This window comes from Onychomys torridus, chromosome 1, assembly GCF_903995425.1.
Source record: "Onychomys torridus chromosome 1, mOncTor1.1, whole genome shotgun sequence".
NCBI lineage: Eukaryota > Metazoa > Chordata > Mammalia > Rodentia > Cricetidae > Onychomys > Onychomys torridus.
Genome location: NC_050443.1, coordinates 121,360,541 through 121,381,978, shown reverse-complemented (window position 1 = coordinate 121,381,978; position 21,438 = coordinate 121,360,541). Strand labels below are relative to the sequence as shown.

General features: G+C 53.5%; 1 protein-coding gene across 2 annotated transcripts in view; it reads left to right on the top strand.

Annotated features, from left to right (window-relative positions):
• Nucleotides 1–21,438, top strand: part of Osbpl5 (oxysterol binding protein like 5) — a 70,732-nt gene that overhangs the window by 32,112 nt on the left and 17,182 nt on the right. For both annotated transcript variants that reach the window (XM_036171631.1, XM_036171639.1), the window contains exons 2-7: nt 11,755–11,911; nt 13,777–13,859; nt 18,386–18,466; nt 18,814–18,915; nt 19,264–19,467; nt 20,978–21,062. In XM_036171631.1, the coding sequence (XP_036027524.1) occupies nt 11,755–11,911; nt 13,777–13,859; nt 18,386–18,466; nt 18,814–18,915; nt 19,264–19,467; nt 20,978–21,062 (712 nt within the window). The remainder of the gene's footprint in view (nt 1–11,754; nt 11,912–13,776; nt 13,860–18,385; nt 18,467–18,813; nt 18,916–19,263; nt 19,468–20,977; nt 21,063–21,438) is intronic.

The window sequence follows — 21,438 nt, the reverse complement described above, 5'->3', positions numbered from 1 at the left end:
GTGTATGTGTGTGTGTGTGGGGGGGAGGGTCATGAATGGTCAGGGTGGGTGAGAGGAAACAGGAAGCAAGAATCTTGTGATACCATACAGAGCTCATCAGTAATAACCACAGTGGCCATTAGGCTCTAGGCTCCTAGTTGCCTGGCACCAGCGGGAGGTTGTGGGTTGTGGCCACCTGTTGACAGACCTTGGGAGATAGATTGTTTGATCAAGAGGCAGATAGGGGCTGGAGAGATGGCTCAGAGGTTAAGAGCACTGGCTATTCTTCCAGAGGTCCTGAGTTCAATCCCCAGCAACCACATGGTGGCTCACAACCATCTATAGTGAGATCTGGCGCCCTCTTCTGTACACAATAAATAAATAAATCTTAAAAAAAAAAAAAAAAAAAAAGCAGATAGACCGGGCACAGGAGCCTATCCTATGTGCTAGGGCAGAGCCTCCAGAACCCTAGGCAGCCCACAGCTTTACTTCCTTTATGTTTATATAATGAGCATCTTGACAGCAGCTGTTCCTCATGACCCTTGAACTAAATGAGGGCGTAGGAGCCTAGGCTAGCGGCTCACCTTTAATGGAAGGGTCCCATGCTGCAGCTGCAGCTGCTTCTGAGCTGTTGTGCCTGCTTGCTACTTGTTCCCTGGGCTGGCCCCAAGCTCTGAACGGCCTGTCTGAGGGATTGTGGAGGCTGGAGGAGTGCAGCTGTGGTGGTATCACATCAGGGTAGACAAGAAAAGAGGGGCCTTGGGCATAGCTGCCCCAGGACCCTGACTCTGCTGCATTTAGGCCACAGGGCATGGCCCAGGCCTGATCTGGGTAAGGTGAGCTTGGCATAATAGTGGAAGAGAAATGGGAAGCATGGCAGTAGGAACCTGGGCTCCATCTCCCCTAGCACCCCCTGGCCTCTCGCTCCTTTGATCCTTCCGCAGCCCCTGCATGGCTCATCCTTACAGGACTTGGTGCTGGCTCTACAAAGGTATTTTTCCTAGGCTTAGCCCCCAGCTGGCCTCCTTTCACCCAGCGTTCCCTCCCAAGGGTGGGGGCAGAGTGAGGAGCTCACTGACCCCTCACCCCCAGGACTCCACCATGTCCCATGCCCCAGAAGTTCCTTATAGAATGTAAGGTAATATTCCCCCCAAATATGCCAAGCCCTCATCCCAGGAGTCTGTAAAAGTGAGCTCACTTGGTGTGGGGTCTTTGCATGTGTAAATGAGGGTCTTAGTGGAGATCTGCCTGGATTTGGGGAGAATGGAGAACCAATGAGTTGTCAAAAGATGCAACTAGAAGGTAGGAGATGCCTGGGGTGCCCAGAAGGTGCTAAGGCAGGCAGGGGACGTCCCTCTCCTGGAATCCTGGAGGGTACTGTGATTCAGCTGATACCTTGATTTTGGATTTGGGGCCTCCAGAGCCATAAGCAAATAAACCTTTAAGTCATTGTCTGTGGTCCCTTGTCAGAGCTGCCCCAGGGAGGCATGGACCCCCTCTTGGGGAAGCTGGTGTCAAGGCCAAGGAAGGCCCTGCCCCCACCAACTATGTCTTCCATCAGTAGGGAGGCTGAGGGCCTGGGTGTTGTGTGACTGGAAGGCTTCAGTTCCTGAGGAAGGGTTCCCAAAGACAGGGCTAGTGGGCTGCAGCATCAGACTTCAGAGGCATGGGTACCTAAAACTACCGGAGGTGGGTAGGGTTGAAAGTGTGGTGTGATCAGAGACCTGTCATGGTCTCTGCAACACAGCCTGCAAGTGTCTCTCTCTTCACCTGTCACCTGCTGCTCGTGAGGCCTGTGCCCGTGCTTCTGGTTTAGAACTTGTCATTTTCAGAGTGTGACCAGTATGTCAGTGTGCAGATCCAAATTTAGGCCTGGGAACGTTAAGGACGAGACACGCTTTCTCACTTCTCCTCTGGAACTATTTCTTAGCTCTAATAGCTCTGGGGACTTGGGAGCACTGTGGGGAGGGAGGGTGTCTCTGGACCTCTCTATGTCTCAGTGCAACTGGCCAGTCATGGCAGAGGACTAGGTGTCCCTCGTGGTTCCCTATTCAAGTGGTCTGTCTTTCTGCCCCTCCAGGGACTCTGCTCAAGAGAGAAAGAGTCAGGCCATGGTCCCTGGGATGGGTAGTGGAATGACCAGTGATGTGTCCTTGTGATGAGGAGGGAGTAATCTTTGCCCTGATCCATCTGAGTAACAGTATCTGCGGGAGGGGCTGCCTTAGGACTTCCAGTGGTTCTGACAAGGAAGAAGAGGAGAGGGTGGAACTGGGCTAAGAAGATGGAGGAAGAGCCGCTGCACAGTGGTCCCTGGACCCCCTGCCCGGGAGCATGCCGAGCCCTCCATGGAGATAGTCCAGAGTGGACAGGGCAGGCCCTGTGGTCAGTCCATTCTTCACCTGAAAAGCCATTGCACCCACCTGTGGGCCTTTGGGGGTGGGGGGTGGGTTCAAAGTCCTATGAACAGAGAAAGCAGAACCAAGGCCTACAGGCTGGTCATCCCGCACACAAACACCATCCCTGTCTTGGTGGGGTGTGGTGGAGAATGGCACCTGGCAGTGCTGGGCCCCACCCACCTGTCAGAACTGCCTGCAGCTCTCACTGTTGGTAGCTTTCACCTGACTGACAGAACCAGTTTCCCCACAAAGCCCGGGAGGGGCAGCTAAGGTTATAACCCACAGCACAGGGTGTGGTGGCCAGGATTGTCACAGCTGCTCATCCACAAGGGTCCCTGAGGAAGTCACCCTCCTGCACCTACCTATCAGCTCTCTTGTTTGGGGCCCAGCAGCAGCCCCACCAGGCTGCCAGCCAGTAACTGAGATGATTCGAAGAGGCTGAGGACTGAGGCCTCCCTCAGCCTTGTGAGACTCTGGTAAGTGCAGTAGGTAGGGCTGGCAGAGCAGGGGTGCTCCAGCCCAGAATCAGACTGTAGGAATCAGTTGACTTCTTTTTTCCCTGTGCCTCGGTTTCCCTATATGTAAAATGGGAAGGAGCTAACCATGTAGAGTCAAGCCTGAGGGAGGGTTGTGAGTAGGGTCCCCTGAGCATCGAGTGGAGAGGGGTCCTGGGTTCTTGGAGGGAGCAGAGCAGGGCAAGGAGAGAGGTGGGCCCCCAGGTTTCTGCACCCAAAGCTCTTCTCTTGGACCATCCTGGTCTGGTGATCCCCACAGATGTTGGCAGTCACCGGAGAAGGTGTGTGGGCGGGTGATACCTGCCCTGCACTGACCAGCCACATGGCCCTGTGTGATTCTGTGCTTGCTTGTGCCTTGGTTAACACATCTGTCAAATGGAGAGAAAGCAGAAGAGAGTGCTAGAAGCCTCTGCCCCCCCCCTTTCTTCTCTTTTTCTTTCCCTATTTTATGTGTGTTATGCATATGTGTGCGTGTGTTTTTTCATACATGTGGGTACATGTGAATATGTGTACATGTACACTTCCTGAGGCTGAGGTCAGGAATCGCCCTCGATTTCTCTTCTGCCTCGTTGCCTCGTTTTTTTGTTGTTTTTTGTTTGTTTGTTTGTTTGTTTGTTTTGGAGCTGCGAATCAAACCCAGGGCCTTGCACTTGCTAGGCAAGCGCCAAGCACTCTACCACTGAGCTAAATCCCCAGCCTCATGTTTTTATGTTTTGTTTTGTTTTGTTTTGTTTTTGAGGGAAGGTCTCAGTCAAACCCAGAGCTGGTGGGCATGGCTAGTCTTACATTCCCACAGCTTGCCCTAGAAATCTGTCTCTGCCTTCTGAAGCTGGAATTGCAGGTGGGATACCACGCCCATCTGGCTTTTACATGGGTTTCTGGGGACTCAAACTCTGGTCCTCATGCTTCCATGGTCAATACTTTAACTCCTGAGCCGTCTCTAACTCTTCAGGGTCTTTACCGCTTCAAGCACCCGGACTGCTGCCTGGACAATGGGGAGGTAGAGAAGGGGAGGGCCCTGCTGCCTGCCTGGCATCTGCCATATTCAGCAAGCAAGGGCAGGCGTGCAGGGGTGGCTCTCGAAAGCGTTGTCGATGAGACTGAACTTGCCAAACCTAGGTGCACAGAGATGGTTTGCCCTGTGGGCATTTCACTTTTCATGGTGTAGCCCCTCCCCCTGCCAACTCAAGCTGTGGTGAAGCTCCCTGGTCCATGCCTCTGGTAAGAATGACCAGGCCCTTCTGGAAGCCTCTCATGGGGTGGACAGCAGAGGGGGCTGTGTGGCTGACCCTGCAAACTGGGCAGAAGGACATGTGGGGTCGGAAGCACTGTGTGGGGGAAGCCAGAACTCTGACCACCCCCAGGTGAGAGGGAGCCCAGGTGGGCAGGGACCTCTCAGGTAGAGCCACACTCCAACTTGGCTCAGGGTCATTTGTGCAAGGCTTATAGCTCATGGGATCAGGGGGCTCAGTTTGCCCCTACAGCAAGTGAGGAAGCCATTGCTCATTACATCTGGGGAAGAGGCTCCTCTCTCCCCAGATCTAGAACCTTATTTCTTGAAGAGGAGGGTGTCGAGGAAAGGTGGAGAGGATGGTTTGCCCCAAGCTAGGACCAGGCCAACATGAAGTACCTGTGACCAGGTGAACAGAAAGGAGGGAGCTGCTGCATGGCGGAACCCAGAGGAGTGTGTCTTTGGGAGTTCACCTCATGCCTTTTGAATAGTTGGTTCTTGGTTTTAAATTTCACTGCAGCCCAAATGCACAACTACATGAGTCTTTCCTCAGCCCTCTCAAGCCAGGATGCCTCTCTGCACCAGAGGACAAGGGAGGATGGGAGGTAACCGTGGAATATCCTGTAGTATACGGTGCAAACCTCCCTGGCCTGATCCAGAGCTAAGACTGGACTAGGACTAGAACCTGGTTACCACATGGTCACCAGCCCTGTCCCCCAAGTATCACTCGGGCCTGAGCGGTCACATCTGATGTGGGTGCTGTTCAGTGTTTGACACTGGGCTAGCCTCCTCGCAACACTTCCAAGGTGACCCTTGACACTCAGCAGGTAGAGCTGAAGAAGTTGTCTCTGTCCAGTGGCCACTTGATCTAGGGCATTCTGGCAGGTACCACATTCCAAGGTCAGCACACTGTGACCCGGCCTCAGGACCAGCTGCAGCCATGCATAGACGTGTGAAGAGACCCTCACCCCACCTTGCTTTCTGGTACTGGGCCAATTCAGCTTTGTTACACCCCACAAGTAGTAGCTCCTAGATATGCGGGGCAGCTGGGCACCCACAGATCACGTGGTAGGGCTGGTATGGGGACAGCGGGCAGCAGAGGTACCTCTGGTGATCTTTAGTCTCAGACACCAGCCTCACACAGCCAGCCAGATCACCTACCATCTTATAGATCATGGTATGCTGGGTCCTTAGTACCCTTCTTTCTGATTGAGGGCCAGAAGCCGTGTCCAGAGTCCAGGCAGGCCCACCATATCCAGGAAGCATGGGCCTCCCCAAGGCAGGAGTCCCCAGTGGGGGTGTCTGGGCAGTGTCCAGGCCTCTCTCAAAACCAGCACTGGCAGTTGCTGCCCTTTGGACCTCAGGTCCCTGGTGCTACTAGGGAGGAAGCAAGAGAGACTGTGGCCGCCTTGTCTCCTCCAGTCTTCTTGTGGTCCATCCAGGTAGCACAGCCTACTCAGGGAAAGTGAGTGGCTAGACCAGGTAAGCAAACACTTGCTGGCAGCACTCACCCAGCTTTCCTGCTGGGTGACCTAGTGGCAGCTGCCTGTCACTCCATCAGTCCCCACCCAGGGTAGATGATGACCTGCAGAGCCATCCCACTGGGGATGGTATGCTGGGCACTAGAGTGGGAGAGCCAAACTAAGAGGTGTGTCTGCAACACCACACCCCTTCTGAGCCCCTCAGGTGTGCCCGTTTGGCACAGGGCCGGCTGGCCGTGACTCTACAGTAGGGCTTTTCCCAGAAGTATGTCTGGCTGTCCCTAGGAAGCCTGGCTCTCCTCCCATCTCTTTTGTATCGGGGTGTGGAGGCTCAGGTGAGTCTGGCCTGAAAGTAGGGGCAGTCTTCTTGACCCCTGGTAGGTCCCTCTCCCTGGCTGCACTGTCCCCTGTCCCTTCCTCTCATCTGCCAGAGTCCCCCATGCCAGCTTGCATGGCCACTGAGAGCATTGTCCCTGCTGCGGTTTGTGTCCAAACAAAGTCTTCTGTCAGCTGGATGGGACCAGTGGGGACTTGGCAGGACATGGTGGGGGACAGGCCTTTTAAGTGGTAGCTGCTATCATTCTATAGTCTGTCAGTTTTCCAGTGAGCATGTGGAGAGCTGAGCTTGTAGGCCACGGTCCTCCACCCCTGAGCTGGTTTCAAGGATTTGACACCCCCCCCCCATAGCCTTTAATGAGACTCCAAGTTCTGACAGAAGCACCAGCATACACAGAGATGGAGGCCTCCACCCATAATAAAGAGCTCCAGCAGCTGGAGCCTCACCTCTCCCTAGGGAGCCTGGCCTGCCTTCCTCCAGCAGCTCCCTGGGGCCTGTGGGTGAAGAAGCTAACCAGAGACCACAGTGCCAGTCATGGGAGAGCACTTGGCTGCTGCAGGTACCTTGAGGCCCCACTCAGAGAAAGACTCTACACATAGCTGCAAAATGAATGTGGCCAGCTGAGGCCACACAGCCGCAGCGCTGGGTCCTTCTCATGGTCCCCAGTCCTCTGCAGGATGGCAGAGAGGACTTAGGTCAGAACTGCCCCATCCCCTCGCAGGTGGAATGCAAAGGGAGTCCGGGAATGGAAGACTTCTTCGTTGATCCCTTCTCTGAGGTTCAGGCAAGCCTAGGCCCAGATTACAGATCTATGCCTCCTTCTGTGTGGCTTTGACCTTTCTCCACAAAGATCCCATTGTTTGGGCTAAAGGTGGGCGTCTGTCAGCAGTGCAGGGTGTGGTGCCTTGGAGGCCAGATCCCTGCTTGGAAGGCAGCCGGAGGGCAGTGAGCTGGCTCTTTCTTGGTGGGGTGACCCAGCTGGGAGGGATGTCCTCATTGGGGATTGAGTGTCTCAGATGGAGGAGCAGTCTCATTTAGTGGATGACTTAGGTGGTGGTGTCCCCACTGTAGGAGGTGTCCCAGCTGGCAGGGGTCCTTTCCCATTTTCCAGACCTTTGTCCACAGGGACAATGGACTGATGGATCAGGGACCACAGTGACCTCCACCTTGTCTGTTCTGGGAGGCAGCATCACCCCTGATACTAAGACAGGCTTCTATGCTCTAGATGGGAAATTGAGTCTGAGCCCGTGTGGAGGGCAGGGCCAAGGTAAGAGTTGGAGCTGACTCCTACCCTTATCCTTGCCCTGCCACCTTCCTGACTCCTAGGTGACCCTCAGCTGGGCAGGAGAGAGTAGAATTTCTGAGAAAAGGGACAAGGAGGACCTACGGTCAAGGGAAGATAGCCACACAGTGGCTCTTAGGCATGAGTGGGAGCCACATGTCAGCTGTCCGAGCCCCTGCTGCTCCCAGGCCCAGCTACATGGATGTACCTCGACTGTGGCCCCGCAGCACAGTGGGAACTATGGCCCTGGGTCCTGATAGGGAGAGGTCCAGAAAGGGTCTGGAACAGGTGGGCGGGGACTCAGGGGTGTGTATCTACCCCTGTTCTGGCTGGGCAGCCACTGCTTTATCCAGAAGAGCTGCAAGAGGGTCACTTCCCACAGCCTCAGGGATGGGTCTGACGACCTGTTAGAGCCTTCCTTGGAGTTGGCAACTCCAGCTTCTCCTGAGCCCAGTTTCCACCATGAGCTAATTGTCTGCAGAAGTACTACACTAGCCATGTGTCTACCTAGCCCATGGAACACAGCAGAGCTTGAGTCAAATGAGGTGAGAATGAGCCCCTCACACAAGCCCAATATGGCATAGCACAGATCCCATATGGACTGTAGGAAAACATGGGTACCTGAACAGCAGCCCAAGGAAACATTCTATTGAAGAGCCAATTCTCTAAGGAAGGAGAGGAGTCCTACAGAAGGCCCTGTGGAGGCAGAGGCACACCTCAGCTACCTGAGTGGAGAGAAGAAAGGCCATCGATCAACTGGGGTGGATATGGTGGCTCCCCCTTTCTCCTCTCCTATCTGCCCCTAGACTAGCAACACTCAGAGAAGAGTCTGCAGGCCCACCCTCACCCCCCTTTCCATGAGCTCTGCCAGCAAGCAGGCCCTGCCTGGGCATCATGATACCCACACTGTCCCTGTGGATCAGAGTCCACCCCCATCCCCCACTTCTCCCATACTCCCATCAGACCTCAGAGTCCAGGCATGTCCAGCCCATCCTCTCTACTCAGAACATTGTCCTTCCAAAAGTCACATGTCTCTGCTCTGAAGCCAAGTTCAAAATGCTCCTTTCTGAAGGCTGTATGTCTCTACCGTCTGTGGTCTCTAATACAGACAGAGCAAAGCGAAGGTTAGCTGGATGGTCAGGCCAGAACCGCTCTTTCAGAACCAGCAGGAAGAAGATAGGTGGCCATGTTTCACCTGCAGCTTTTGTAGCCTAAGGAGTGGGTCTGGCTGACACTGAACACAGGCAGTCTGTGGTAGTCACAAAGTCTACCCCAAGCTGCATTAAAGCTTTCACTCGCAAAACAGGGGTGCTGGGTAGTGGGTTCCACTCCTGCCTACCCAATAAGCCTACCAGAACCACACCTTACTGCATAGTCAGGGGTTATGGTCTTAACTCTGGAGGTGATTGACTTAGCCTATACAAGGGGAAGACTCCCCAGCCTTCCTTTGATCTGTTGGGATTTCTTGTGTTCCTGTCTTGCAAAAACTTCTCTTCCAAGGCCTGGGCCAGAACTGGGTGATGCTGGCCATATATGCCTATCACCCCATTCCCTAGCACAGCTCTGTCCTCTGCCTCATGGCCTGGCCTTCTGTGTGATCCACCTCAGGGGATCAGGGCCTCTAGGCTAGGTCCCTCCTTCCTTCTACCTCCTCTCTTCTTTCTAGCCCCCTCCTCCCCTGAAGCTCTCATGGGTGGGCATACATGGGAGTTGAGCTCCCAGGACCTGTCACCATAGAACTTCTGTTGAACATTGGGCCAGTGCAGACCGACAGGCCCCAGCTTGGCCCTCTGTATGTGGGATGGTCTCTGTCTCCCACTCCATTCCTCAGCCATTGCAAGCACTCTACAGATGCTGTTCCTGATACCTAGCCGCTAGCTAGAAAGAGTGACTTTGAGGGTTACTGTGGACAGCAGGCCTTGCCTTGGTCACCCCTCTAAAGCTCCTCCCCGAGCTGGAGGCTTGGTGGGCCCAGAGTAGGAGGCACACTTGTCCAGGGAGCCCAGCTTTACTCTGGCACTTTCAGCCAGCATCATCTATAGCCCCACATCCCTAGGTCCCTACTCAGGACCTTCCTCACTTGCTGCTGCCATGGGTGGTAGGATCACATGGTGGGCAAGACAGAACTAGAAAGAACTCACTTTTAAGCATAGGGTACACCTGCGTGCGTATGTGTCTGCACCTCAGGTGCAGTTCCTCAGAGCCATTCACCTTGATTTTGAGACAGGGTCTCTCACTAGCCTAGGGCCTTGTAGATGGACTGGCTGGCCAGCCAGTCTCAGGAATCCACATGCCTCTGCCTCCCCAGCACTGGGATTACAGGTTCTGAGGATTGAGCTCAGGCCCTCATGGTTGTCTAGCAACCATATTATCAACTGAGCCATCTCTCCTGCCCAAGAGTTTAACAGTAAACTGCCAGGGAGGGTGTCTAGGAGCCTCCAGTGCTATGCAGAGAATGTGCGTCGTGCAGCCAAAGAGTGGTCACCAGAGGACACTCTTCTGAGTGGAATGTGACAAAACCCAGCCTGTGCAATAGGGGTGGAGACACAGAGCAGAGCAGAGCCATGCAGAGGTCCTTCAGCAGGCTGGGGCTCAGCATTTGTCAGAACTGGAGCCCAGTAGGCTAAAGGAGTGGAGAATGAGGACCAGCGGCACAAGGTGGGCAGAGCTTGGGACTAGGGGACCTGGCTAGCTTGTGAGATGCACCCCCTCCCCCACATACCTAGTGTGTGACAGTGACCTTCAGACAGCAGGCAGAGGCAGAGCACAAAGGACAGGGAAGTCAAGGCTTCAGGGTAGCTCTGCAGAGCTGAAGCCTCCTGCTGAGCAGGTCCAAGGAAGCTGCTGGGCCACCACTGGCCTGTAGGCGGCAGCTGTAGAACCCTTGGCTCCTGGTGTACACCTGAATTGTACCCGGGGCTGCAGGGGCGGGGTGTCTGCTCATGCTGGCAGGGTAGTCACTGCCCTTCCCACCTCGTGTGTCTGAGTGTAGGGTTAATGAGAAGGAAGTGGAAACCAGGCTGGTCAGCTGACTGACTGGAAAGATTTAGGGAGAGAAGAAGAGAGAATGAGAGGGTGGATAGGAGTAGATAAGTAGATGAGAGGATGGGATACATGGATAGATAGATGGATAGATGCATGGATGGGTGGATAGATGCATGGACACATTGATGAATGGATGAATGACACATGGATACATGGATAGGTAGGTGAGTAATGGATGGTTAGAGGGAGAGCAGGGTGGACGGACTGATGGGTTAAGTTAGTGATGGAAGAAAGTGGGGAAGACAGGATAGTATGTACCTGAGTGCACAAGGGGGTGCACTTTCTGAGGAGTCCCTCTAGTCACTTACACACATCCTCCCTGACCACACTTCCTGCAGGTGGGCAGATGTCCTGATGGGGCAGCTGTTAACCTTGCCCCAAGCCTGTGTTACTCAATCCCTAAAGAAAGTGAAGCTTGATGGGTGGTGGTGGTGGTGGCACATGCCTTTAATCCCAGCACTAGGGAGGCAGAGCCAGGCGGATCTCTGTGAGTTCAAGGCCAGCCTGGGCTATAGAGTGAGATCCAGGATAGGCACCAAACTACATAGAGAAACCCTATCTCAAAAAAAAAAAAAAAAAAAAAAAAAGTGAAGCTCCAAGGAGGGCAAACTATGTCAACACCCTTTGCCATTGATGCCAGGGATGGCCCTCTTGCCTCCTGTGGGTCCATAAGGGCCTGGCTTGCCCTGGGCCTGGCACAACCCAGGTGTCTGGGAATCTTAGCTCAATAAAGAAGTGAGCAGGGGCCATAGGGGTTTTGGGCTATGGACAGAAACCTCTGGGACCATTGACACCCTAGATACACTGCCCATTCCTGAAGCCCCACCTGGTCCCCAAGTCCAGCAGGAAAGGCTATGTGTATTTGAGCTCTTTGGGAAGCCATTGACTACCTGTGGAGGCTCAGGCCATGTCCCTAGAGAGCTGGACAAGGGGGAAAGCTGGTTGATGGTCTGAAATCTGGTCAGGTGATTTCTCATAAGAGTAGTGGAGATTGGATGGGTTCTGTTCCGTCAACAGGAAAATGCTTGGGACGTGGCTGATCAGCTGTTCTCAGCTGGCAGGCCATGTTTTGGGTGAGGCTGTGGGGGCCTGTGATCTGCTGAAGACATTGCAGTGGCTGAGAGTATGGGAGTGGCTGGCTGTGGTTCCTCCTCTGTGGCCTCTCCTGTTCCCAGGGCTGTTTCTAGCAGGCAGGTGACGTCTTGGGCTGGTATGAACCTGTCAGAGCACACCTGCACCTTCTCACCTTGTTCAGGACTTTGAGTCCAGGGACCCACACACAAGACCAGAGATACTCAGGCAGGGGCACAGATCTCATATGCCCTAAAATGGAACAAGCAAGCCCAGGGACACCCTAGTCTCCTTCTAGTGCCTGACACTTTGGGGCCACCTGGTCTGTCCTCTCTTGACTGTCTGTGGGCACACCCGAACACTCCCCCTGGCCTCAGGTGAGGCCTGACCACATGCCCCTCCTCTTCTTCCTTTCAGAAGCCCCCCAGTACCCACACCATGAAGGAGGAGGCCTTTCTTCGGCGCCGCTTCTCGCTGTGTCCACCAGCTTCTACTCCACAGAAGACTGACCCCCGGAAAATCCCACGGAACCTGCTTCTGGGCTGCGAAAATGAGCTTGGTCCCATCACCCCAGGTTGGTGCAGGCCATGGGCAGCTGGGGTCCTCCTGACTCTGCAGCTGTGACAGCTCAGCTAGTGTCCCACCCCTCCAGGACCTTCATGGCCAGGGAGGGTGATTCCCACAAAAAAGGTTCACAGTACCCTGAAGGACCAAGTTTGCTGGCAAGGGACTAACTTCGGGATGGCAGTTATATCAAACACTGGCTGTGGGAACAGGCACCTGACCCCAGCGCTGCTGTCCTGGATGGCTGCCCATAGACCAGTTATTGGGTCTCAGTTTACTCATTTAGAAAATGGATACAACATCAGTACCAATGTCCCACTTCCAAGAGGTCCTAAACCCCAGGAGGGAACATTTCAGTCCTTGCTACCTCCACGCCACTTGTGGATAAAGTTCTGGGTCCTGGAATGTGGACCCCACCACAAAGAAGGTTACGGCTGCCCGACCTATGGCTTCCATGTCCATCAACCCATAGCCGAGTCTGAGCTAAGCCCTCTCTACCCTGTGGGTGATAGCTAGCCTTAGAGGACCTAACCCTTCCTTTCAGGAGTCCCTAAGGAGTGGAGATGGGATTGCACTGCTCTAGAGGACTCCAGACCCCACCCCCACCCCCACCCCACCCCGCTGGATGCAGAGTAAGGAAGAGACACAGGCCCTCCCATGGGGCTGGCGGAAGGTCATGATGGGGAAGGAGAGCTAAGCATCATGCTATCAACAATCTCAGCCACCAGAAGGGGAAACTGAGGCTCAGAGTGGGGAGGGCAGTCTGGATAGTCACTAGAATACTAGGAAGGTTGATGCCTAGGATGTAAGCCGTAGCTCTTATTCACCTCTGCTGCAGGAACAGGGAGAGGGTGTGGAGAGGAAGAGTGGGTCCCTGTGGGGAGGAAGGAAGAAGAGGGAGGAGTGGCAAGCCTCAAGTGAGTTTCTGGAGACTTGAGCTGTGGAACAACTGACTGGGCAGGGTAGGCCTGGGAGGCGCCAGGCCCTCTTCAAGGAATGCAAGAGGTGACAGGTCCCAGGAGCAAGGGTGTGGACAGCATATGTATGGCAGCAAAGAGAAGAGCCCGTGCTGGGCTGTTTGCACTGACATGATATGACACCTCAGTCCTCTTGGGTGCTTGGAGCATTACCCCTCCCCACCCAGGATGCATCTTCCCACATGTGAGAGTAGACAGCTGCCTCCCCGTCACCAAGACCTGAGTCACAGACTGTATGGGCAGAAAGTAGGCGCTCCTGGGGCTCAGTCACCGTGGAATGTTAGGTGACCTCAGCTGGCTACTGCTCTCTGACCGGTGGGTAGAACTACTTCCTCAGGTCACTGTCCTATCTTTTCTGGAGAGACTATCCCCATTGCCCAGCTCTGCCCTGCCTATCCCTGGCCCATGGCTTCAGGAAGAATTTCACTCCATCACTGACTCATGGCCTCTGTTATAAACCACAGGCCTACCTCCCCCAGACAGTGATTTGACAGCAGCCAAATCACACCCATGGCTGGCTTCAAGCTGCAGAGTACAGGGAGGCAGGGCAGGGATCCAGGTTCCAAGCCTCCCTCCTACCTCTTCAGCTAATCCGGAGCAGGACTCTGGGACTACCAGAGTCCTGTGTTTTGAACCAGTGTACCTCTGAACCTGGGTTGCCATGCTTCCTTGGGGATCCAAGGGCCTAAGTCACACCCCCCTGGCCCGGCTGTCCTTGTTTCTGCCAGCTCCTCCCCTGTTTCCTCTCTGTGGTTGTGAGGCCCTGGCCAGAGCCTCTGGGACTTTTACTGAAGCTCACTCTACCTCTCAGGGCCACACCACTCTAGTGGCTTCCTGCCCCTCCCAGGCAGCCTTCAGAGCACTTTCTGAGAAGTCCTGCTTACCCACTGTCTTCCAGGGAGGGACATGGAGTCCAATGGCCCATCACCATCCAGAGATGAAGAGCCCCTGACCCCAGGCTCTGCCACAAAGGTACCACCGGTAAGAGCCTGCCTGTGAGAGGATTGGGAAGCAGGGAGCCTAGCTCAAGGAACAGCGGGGTGCTGGCTGAGCCTGTGGTCCCCATACTTACAGGCTTGCAGCATGGGGTTTAGTCATCTGTCTCTCTTGTTTTATTAGGAGCTTAGCATAGCCCAGGGGACCTGAGAAGGGATGTGTGCCAGACAGAACTATTTGGAGAGTAGGAAGTACCGGTGAAAGGAAGTCTCTCTGCTTAGGGAGACCCTCCAAGCTATTAGGCCTGCTCCATTTCTCCTTCCACATGCTGTGCTGTTGGCAGCCACTTCCTGGTGATTTCCATTCATTAGCTGTAGTAAACAGCTGCTGTGGGCACCCATGTGCATATGTGTCTGGGCCACAGTCCTCTGTGTACTCGCCAGGTGCTAAGGTAACTACAGACTTCTAAGACATTCTTTGTTTCATTTTTGAAGAACTGCCAACCTCTTGTGAGCTTCATGAGCACCAGCATGTCACGGGTCACCCCTCCCTCACGTCTCCCCAGCCAGCACTGATGGTTTCTATTCTGTTTCTGACTGTAGTCTTCCTGATTGGCATCTCAGTATGGTTGAGTTTCCGTGTTGACTCAGATCTGTGTGGCAGCGTGTGCATCCTCCTTCACCTGCCTGCCTTCTGATTGGGTTGTTGGTCTTTTTCTTATGAAATTGCAAACCTTCTTTATATATATTCCAAATCCTTTGCCCTTCTCAGATGTGTGGTCTGTAAATACTTTCTTTCATTTGGAGGTTGTTCCAAATTACAGTTTATCTTATTTTATTACATGTGTATATGGAGTTTGCATGATATAGGAGGTGCATGTGCATGCATGTGGAGACCTGAAGTTAATATCATCTGTCCTTCTCTAGTTATTGAGGCAGAATCTCTCCCTGAACCCAGAGCTAAGTGATTCTGACTAGTCTTGCTGGCCTGCTGGCCCCAGAATCCCCTGTCTCTACCTCTGAATTGATGGGATTGCAGGTGGTAACAGCATCTGTCTTACTTTTAGATGGCTTGCTTCTAGGAATCCAAACTCTAACCTGCACACTTGTGTGGCATGTGCTGTATCCACTGAGCCACCTCCTTCAAACCCTCAAATTCCACTTTCTACGTCATTTTTATAGGCCACAGAGTTCCAGAAGATTTCAAACTCCCCAGTTCTGGGGGGCCTTTCCCATTTCCTAAGTGTCCCTGTGAGGACTGTACACGTGAGGACACAGGAGTGAGCTGGGGACTCTGGTATGCAGGTGCTCTGCCCCAGGCCCCCAGCTGTCCCCTCCCTACCCCCCCCCCCCCCTACCCCCGTGGCCTAGAACAAGCACAACTGGTTCAGCCCAGGCTGGTGGAAGGCTGGGTGGTAGAGATCATCCACAGGGCTGTAAATAATGGGGTTTTTAGATGCACTTATGAGGGTGCTTTGTCTGCATGCCTGGTGTCCTAGGAGGCTAGAAGAATCCTAGAATTAGTTATAGATGGTTGTTAGCCACCATGTAGATGCTGGGTTTTGAACCTGGGTCCTCTAGAAGGCTCTTAGCCACTGAGCCATTTCTCTCTGTATATAGTGTTGTAATTTAAACCATGGGTTGATTTTTGTTCACCTCTTCATAGTTCTTGACAAACGCCAGATGCTAATTTGAGCAAGGGCTGAGTTAGCTGCCCCACAGGGGTACTCTCAGAGACAGCTAAACACAGTCCCTGCAGGGCTGGGTCTGTCTAAGCCCTGGGCAAGTTGAGGGAGCATGTCCCCACTAGTGTGGTCAGAGCTGTCCTCCTGGGTAGGCATTCGGGGACTGAGGTAGAGAAGCATCTACCCAGCCACATGGATGAGCATGCCAGGCTGGGGAGCTTTCTGCAGAGTCCCCACAGAGCCTGTCCCTAGAGGCCTGCTACCTGGCACAGCATTGTCATTCACCCTTAGCTCAAAGACCGCTTCTGAGCAGAGCCACTGGGCACTTCCTTCGATGATCTGGAATGTTCTTATGTGGCTAAGAGGGTACAGCTCTGAAGGGGACTGCCAAGTTCAATCCCAGCGTGGCTGCTTAGCTGCTGCATGGCCGGGGTAAGCTTCTGAGCCTTGCTATGGGATGGTCCCCGTCTCTGCAGGACATGGGTGACACCAGTGACCTGAGCTGTTGTGGTTGGTTGGTTTGTCTTTGAGACAGGGTCTCACTGTATAGCCCTGGCTGGCTGGGAATTTACTGTGTAGACCAGATTGACCTCCAGCTCACAGTGACAGACTCAGTGCCTCCTGAGTGCTGGGACTGAAGGCATGTAACACCACACCCAGCTGAGCTGTTCTGTTGAATATGCATATGCAGGCCAGTGAGATGGCTGTGCAGGTAAGGCACTTGCCACCATGCCCAATGACCTGAGTTCAATCCCTGGAACCTACACTATAGGAGAGAACCTACTCCTGCAAGTTGTCCTCAGACCTACACACACACACACACACACACACACACACACACACACACACACATAAATAATATTTAAAAATAATGAGTACAGATGTACCTACCAACACAAAAGCCCACACATAGTACTTCAACCCCTCACCCTTACAGCATCCACGTACCTGTGGACTCCTATCTGCCCCTCAGAGCCAAGCATAGTCATCCTTACTTCCTCAGGTCCCAGTCCATCACTTCAGAGAGGTCAAGGCACCAGAAACCGGAAGCACTGGTCACCTCTACCCAGTCACCTCTACCATAGTCAAGGGCAGAGAGCCACTGACTAACACCCATGGGCTGCAGCTCAGCTTACACTCTCCTTTCCATTCAGTTCAGGGCCCAGCCCATGAGACAGTGCCATCCACACTCAGTGGGTCTTCCCACCTCCGTCAACTCAACCAAGACAATCACAGGCCAACCTGATCAAGAGAGCCCCTCACTGAGACTCTTTCTAGGTGATTCTGTATTTTGTCAAGTTGACAATTAAAATTGACTCGCACACTATAATTTTCACATCATGAAAAATATTCATTTGATTTTTTTTTTCAGACACTTCAGCTTGTTCTGAGCAGGAGAGTGAGCAATGGCAGCTGATAGCCACACTTTGGGTTTTGAATGAGTGTGTTTATTTTTATTTCTTATTTTTTGGTTTTTTTTGAGACAGGGTTTCTCTGTGTATCTCTGGCTGTCCTAGAACTTGATCTGTAGCCCAGGCTGGCCTCGAACTCAGAGATCTGCCTGACTCTGCCTCCCAAGTGCTGGGATTCAAGGCATGTGCCACCACCACCCAGCTATGAGTGCTTTTATTAAGTACTTAACAAGACAAAGTACAAGAACACATGTAGGTAGCCAATAGACAGCAGTAGATAGCAAAATATCATCAAATCAGGCGTTTACAGGGCTCAGCGGAAATGACTGGAATAGCCTGCTGGGGACCATGAACCGGGCCGGGGCTCACAACACCCGGCAGAAACTGTCTGGGGAAGTTGAGGCAATCAGCTGGTGTTTCCAGCTGTGCTTTCTGTCTGTAGCTGAGTTCTGACTGCATGTTCCCACTGTGGGCACTGTTACATTGTGGGATGAACAATGGTAACCTCTTCTGTTAGAAATGGTCACTTTCCAGCTCTGAATTCTTCAGGGCTGCTCTCTGTCAGAGTTGGAGAGGGGCAGCCATCTGAGAGAAGGGGCCTTGGAGGACACTGTGACAAGCATGCATGGAGGCAGGGTGCAGCCTTGTTCCCAGAGGCAGCTTCTTGTGAACTCAATAGCCAATGACAGCCTTGAGTTTATCACACCTGTAGACCCCAGGGACACGGCAACAGGTGGCATGCAGGATTCAGGGCACAGTTTGCGATCCCCAGACCTGTGTGGCCTTTAGACCAAGTTCTGGCTCTACTCCCCAGACCTCAGTTTCTCCATCTGTGGGGCTATGGCTCCTTCCTCCTCCGTTATGCCGCTCTCATACTGCTCTGGGTCTAGAAAGTGAGCGATGGCCCCAGGCTCAAGTGCTTGGCTCCTGTCTATAGACTTAAGCAAGGTTTGGACACTGACTCTCTAGACATACCTCCCACAGAGCCAATGGGCATCCCTACCCCAAAGTCTCCTTGTTTGCCTGCCTAGAGATGAACCCTGATGATGGCCAAGGAGTGGCCATTCTGAGCATCATGGAAGATAGGGCTGCTGTCCTTAGGGCTAACATAGCCAAGGAGCTTGTCACCACTGTGCCCTAGCTGCCACCAAGACCCTCTTTTACAGACCCCACCATATTACTTTTCTCATTGCTGAGACAAGGTGCCTGGTGAAGGCACCTTAAGGGGAGGAAGGACCGATTTGGGCTCACAGTTCAAGGGCACAGTCCATCATGGTGGGGGTGGGGACGGCCTGGCTGCAGGAGCTGAGGTGGTCAGTCTCATTGCATCCACAGTCAGGAAGCAGAAATGAATGGTGATGCTCAGCTCACTTTCTCATTTTTGTTTATTCTGGGTCCCCTGCTTCCCACTGCCCCAGCCCTGGCAGCCCCAACTGTACCCTGACACCCCCAGCACCCCATTCTCTCTCTTACAGGCTGAGTACAGGCTATGCAATGGATCTGACAAGGAATGTACCTCCCCAACGACCAGGATCTCCAAGAAGGACACTCTCAAGGTGGGCCTGGCCCGGGAGGTGGGGAGGATGGAGGGAATACCCACACCCTCTACATCAGTGGTTCTCAACCTTCCTAATGCTGAGACCCTTAAATACAGTTCCTCATGGTGTGGTGACTCCCAGCCATAAAATTATTTCGTTGCTACCTCATAACTATAATTTTGCTACTGTTATGAATCGTAATATAAATATCTGATATTCTACTCCTGTGCACGGGTTGTTCAACCCTCCCCGAAGGGGTCACGATCCACAGGTTGAGAGCCACTGATCTACCTCCTCCCTTCCCTGTGCCCTGCTGGCAGTGGGAGGAGCTCTCCACAACCAACCCACTTCTGTGCTGGTCGCAGGCGCAGAAGGAGAACTATCGGCAGGAGAAGAAGCGGGCTACAAAGCAGCTGTTCAGCGCCCTGACCGACCCCAGTGTGGTCATCATGGCTGACAGCCTGAAGGTAGGCAGGTGCCACGCACAGGGGCTCCTATAGGACAGGACATCTGTGGCACCTGGGAGGTGAGTCTAAGTGTTTGTCACTACAAAGCTGTCTGAGTGGCCCTGGACTGCTATATCAACTGACCCGACACAGAAGCCGGTCCCCTGTAGGTCTAGACGCCAGAGGCCAGAGTCAAGGTGCTGTGAGGACCACACTCCCCACAGAGCTCTGGGATACACCTCCTAGCTCCTGGGGCCTCCAGGAGTCCATCACCCCAGTCCCTGCCTCTGGTCGTCCCCCCACCAAGCTGTGTAGATGGCTCGGGGAGCAGCCTCCAATGGATGACCCTGACCATGAAGTCCTCTGCAGATCCGAGGGACCCTGAAGAGCTGGACGAAGCTGTGGTGTGTGCTGAAGCCAGGTGTGCTGCTCATCTACAAGACGCCCAAGGTGGGCCAGTGGGTGGGCACGGTGCTGCTGCACTGCTGTGAGCTAATCGAGCGTCCCTCCAAGAAGGATGGCTTCTGTTTCAAGCTCTTCCACCCACTGGACCAGTCTGTGTGGGCGGTAAAGGTGAGCTGATCAACGGGGTGCCCAGGTGGGGGCTCAGTGGAGATTGGGGGCTCCTCCTGGGACCACAGTTCCAGAAGGAGAGCTCTAGCAAGGGGTCCCTGGAGGGCTGAGCAGCCCGTGATGAGCTGCGGGAAGCAGAGATGGGGCAGATCGAGGCTATACAGTGGGTCCCTCATCCAATGCTGTCTGGAGGGGAGGAAGGGCCTGTCCCTGGCTCAGACCTTCATCCCTCACCACCAGGACTGCTCCGCCAGGACTGATGGGACAGGCATGGGTCCCCAGGGAAAACCTCGTTACATTTGGGTTTCAGAGAAACGACGAAGTTTATGTTTTGTTTGGATTTGAGGGTGGGGACGGCACAAGGTGTAGCTTTGGCAGGCCTGGGACTCACTACAGAGGCTGGCCTCAAATTCATAGAGACCCGCCTGCCTCTGCCTCCTGAGTGCTGGGATTGGAGGAGTGTGCTACCTCACCTGGCTTGGTTTGGTTGGGTTTTTTTGTTTTTGTTTTTATTTTTGTTTTTTTTGAGCTGAGGACCAAACTCAGGGCCTTGTGCTTGCTAGACAAGCGCTCTGCCACTGAGCTAAATCCCCAACCCTTGGTTTGGTTTTTTGAGACATGGTTCCTTTTACTCTATGGCCCATACTGATGTAGAACTCACTCTATGGCTCAGGCTACCCTAGAACTTGTGGCAATCCTCCTGCTTCATCCTCTCAAATGCTGAGATTACAGGTATAAACTACCTTGCCTAGCTTCTGTTGGTTTTAAAAGTAATATTCTCCCCACTTTTGGTGAAATTACAGCTGAATAAACCCATTACGGATTAAAAAATACTGCACCTCAAAAATGCATGAACATGCCTGAGCTAGCACAGCACAGCCCCCTTCAGCGAGCTAAGGACACCCCATCATCACCCAAAGGTGGGCAGCACTCGGGGGACGGAGGCAGGAGGATCGGAGGGTCAAAGCCATCTCTGACTGCATAGGAAGTTGTAAGCTAGCCAGGGCTGCAGAGTGAGTGAGTGACCCTGTCTCCAGACCAACAAGCAATAACAACAAAACCAAAAAGGAGTTAAAAATAAAAGTATTTTGTATGAAAATGCTGACCGTATAAATGTATTCCAGCTTGGCCTGCGGGGTCACACCTTTGCAAGCGCTCCAGAGGCAGAGGCTGGCGGGTTCTCTTTGAGTTTGAGGCCAAGCCTGGTCTACTTAGCACGTTACAGGCCAGCTGGGGCTACAAAGTGTAAAACCTGTTTCAAAAGCAAAACAAAACACGTTTACTCCAAACAAGGCACAGACTTCCTTGCACTAGCCAGCCCTTCGCTGTCCCTCTGAAGTTCCAAGTCAACTGCGTGTCTGGAACTTACCTTAACTGGTTCTGGCCACCATAATTAGGGAGCTGAACTGAAGGAGGGGCCTCTGCTCAGAAGGGGGTGGCGAGTGCCCCACCCACTTCCTCGTAGCCTTCCTGGCCCAGTGCCTGACATTGCAGGTCTCTGCCTCTCCAGGGCCCCAAAGGTGAGAGTGTGGGCTCCATCACCCAGCCCCTCCCGAGCAGCTACCTGATCTTCAGGGCCGCCTCAGAATCGGACGGTGAGTGCTATCCCTGTCTCTGCCATCCCAGAGTCCCCTGGAACCAGTCTTCTTGGGGGCCATAGCTAAGGTTTGGGCCCTCAGCTACCCAACGACTGCCTTACAGTGATACCCCTCCCTCAGCCGATCCCCTGTTTCCCCATGGACTAAATGGGACTAGCTGTACCTGTCACCCCAATGCTATGGGAATCCCAGGGCTGTATGGAAACAATCAGGTGACGACAGTTCTGAGTGCCACCAACAAGTTCTGCTGTGATATTTCATGTTTGACAGATGGGGAAACTTAAGAAACAGGCAGCCCAGAAGTAGTCTAGCAATAGGTTACAGATATTAATGTGTGCTCCCCTGAGTCCAGATCCTCTGAACTAGATCACAG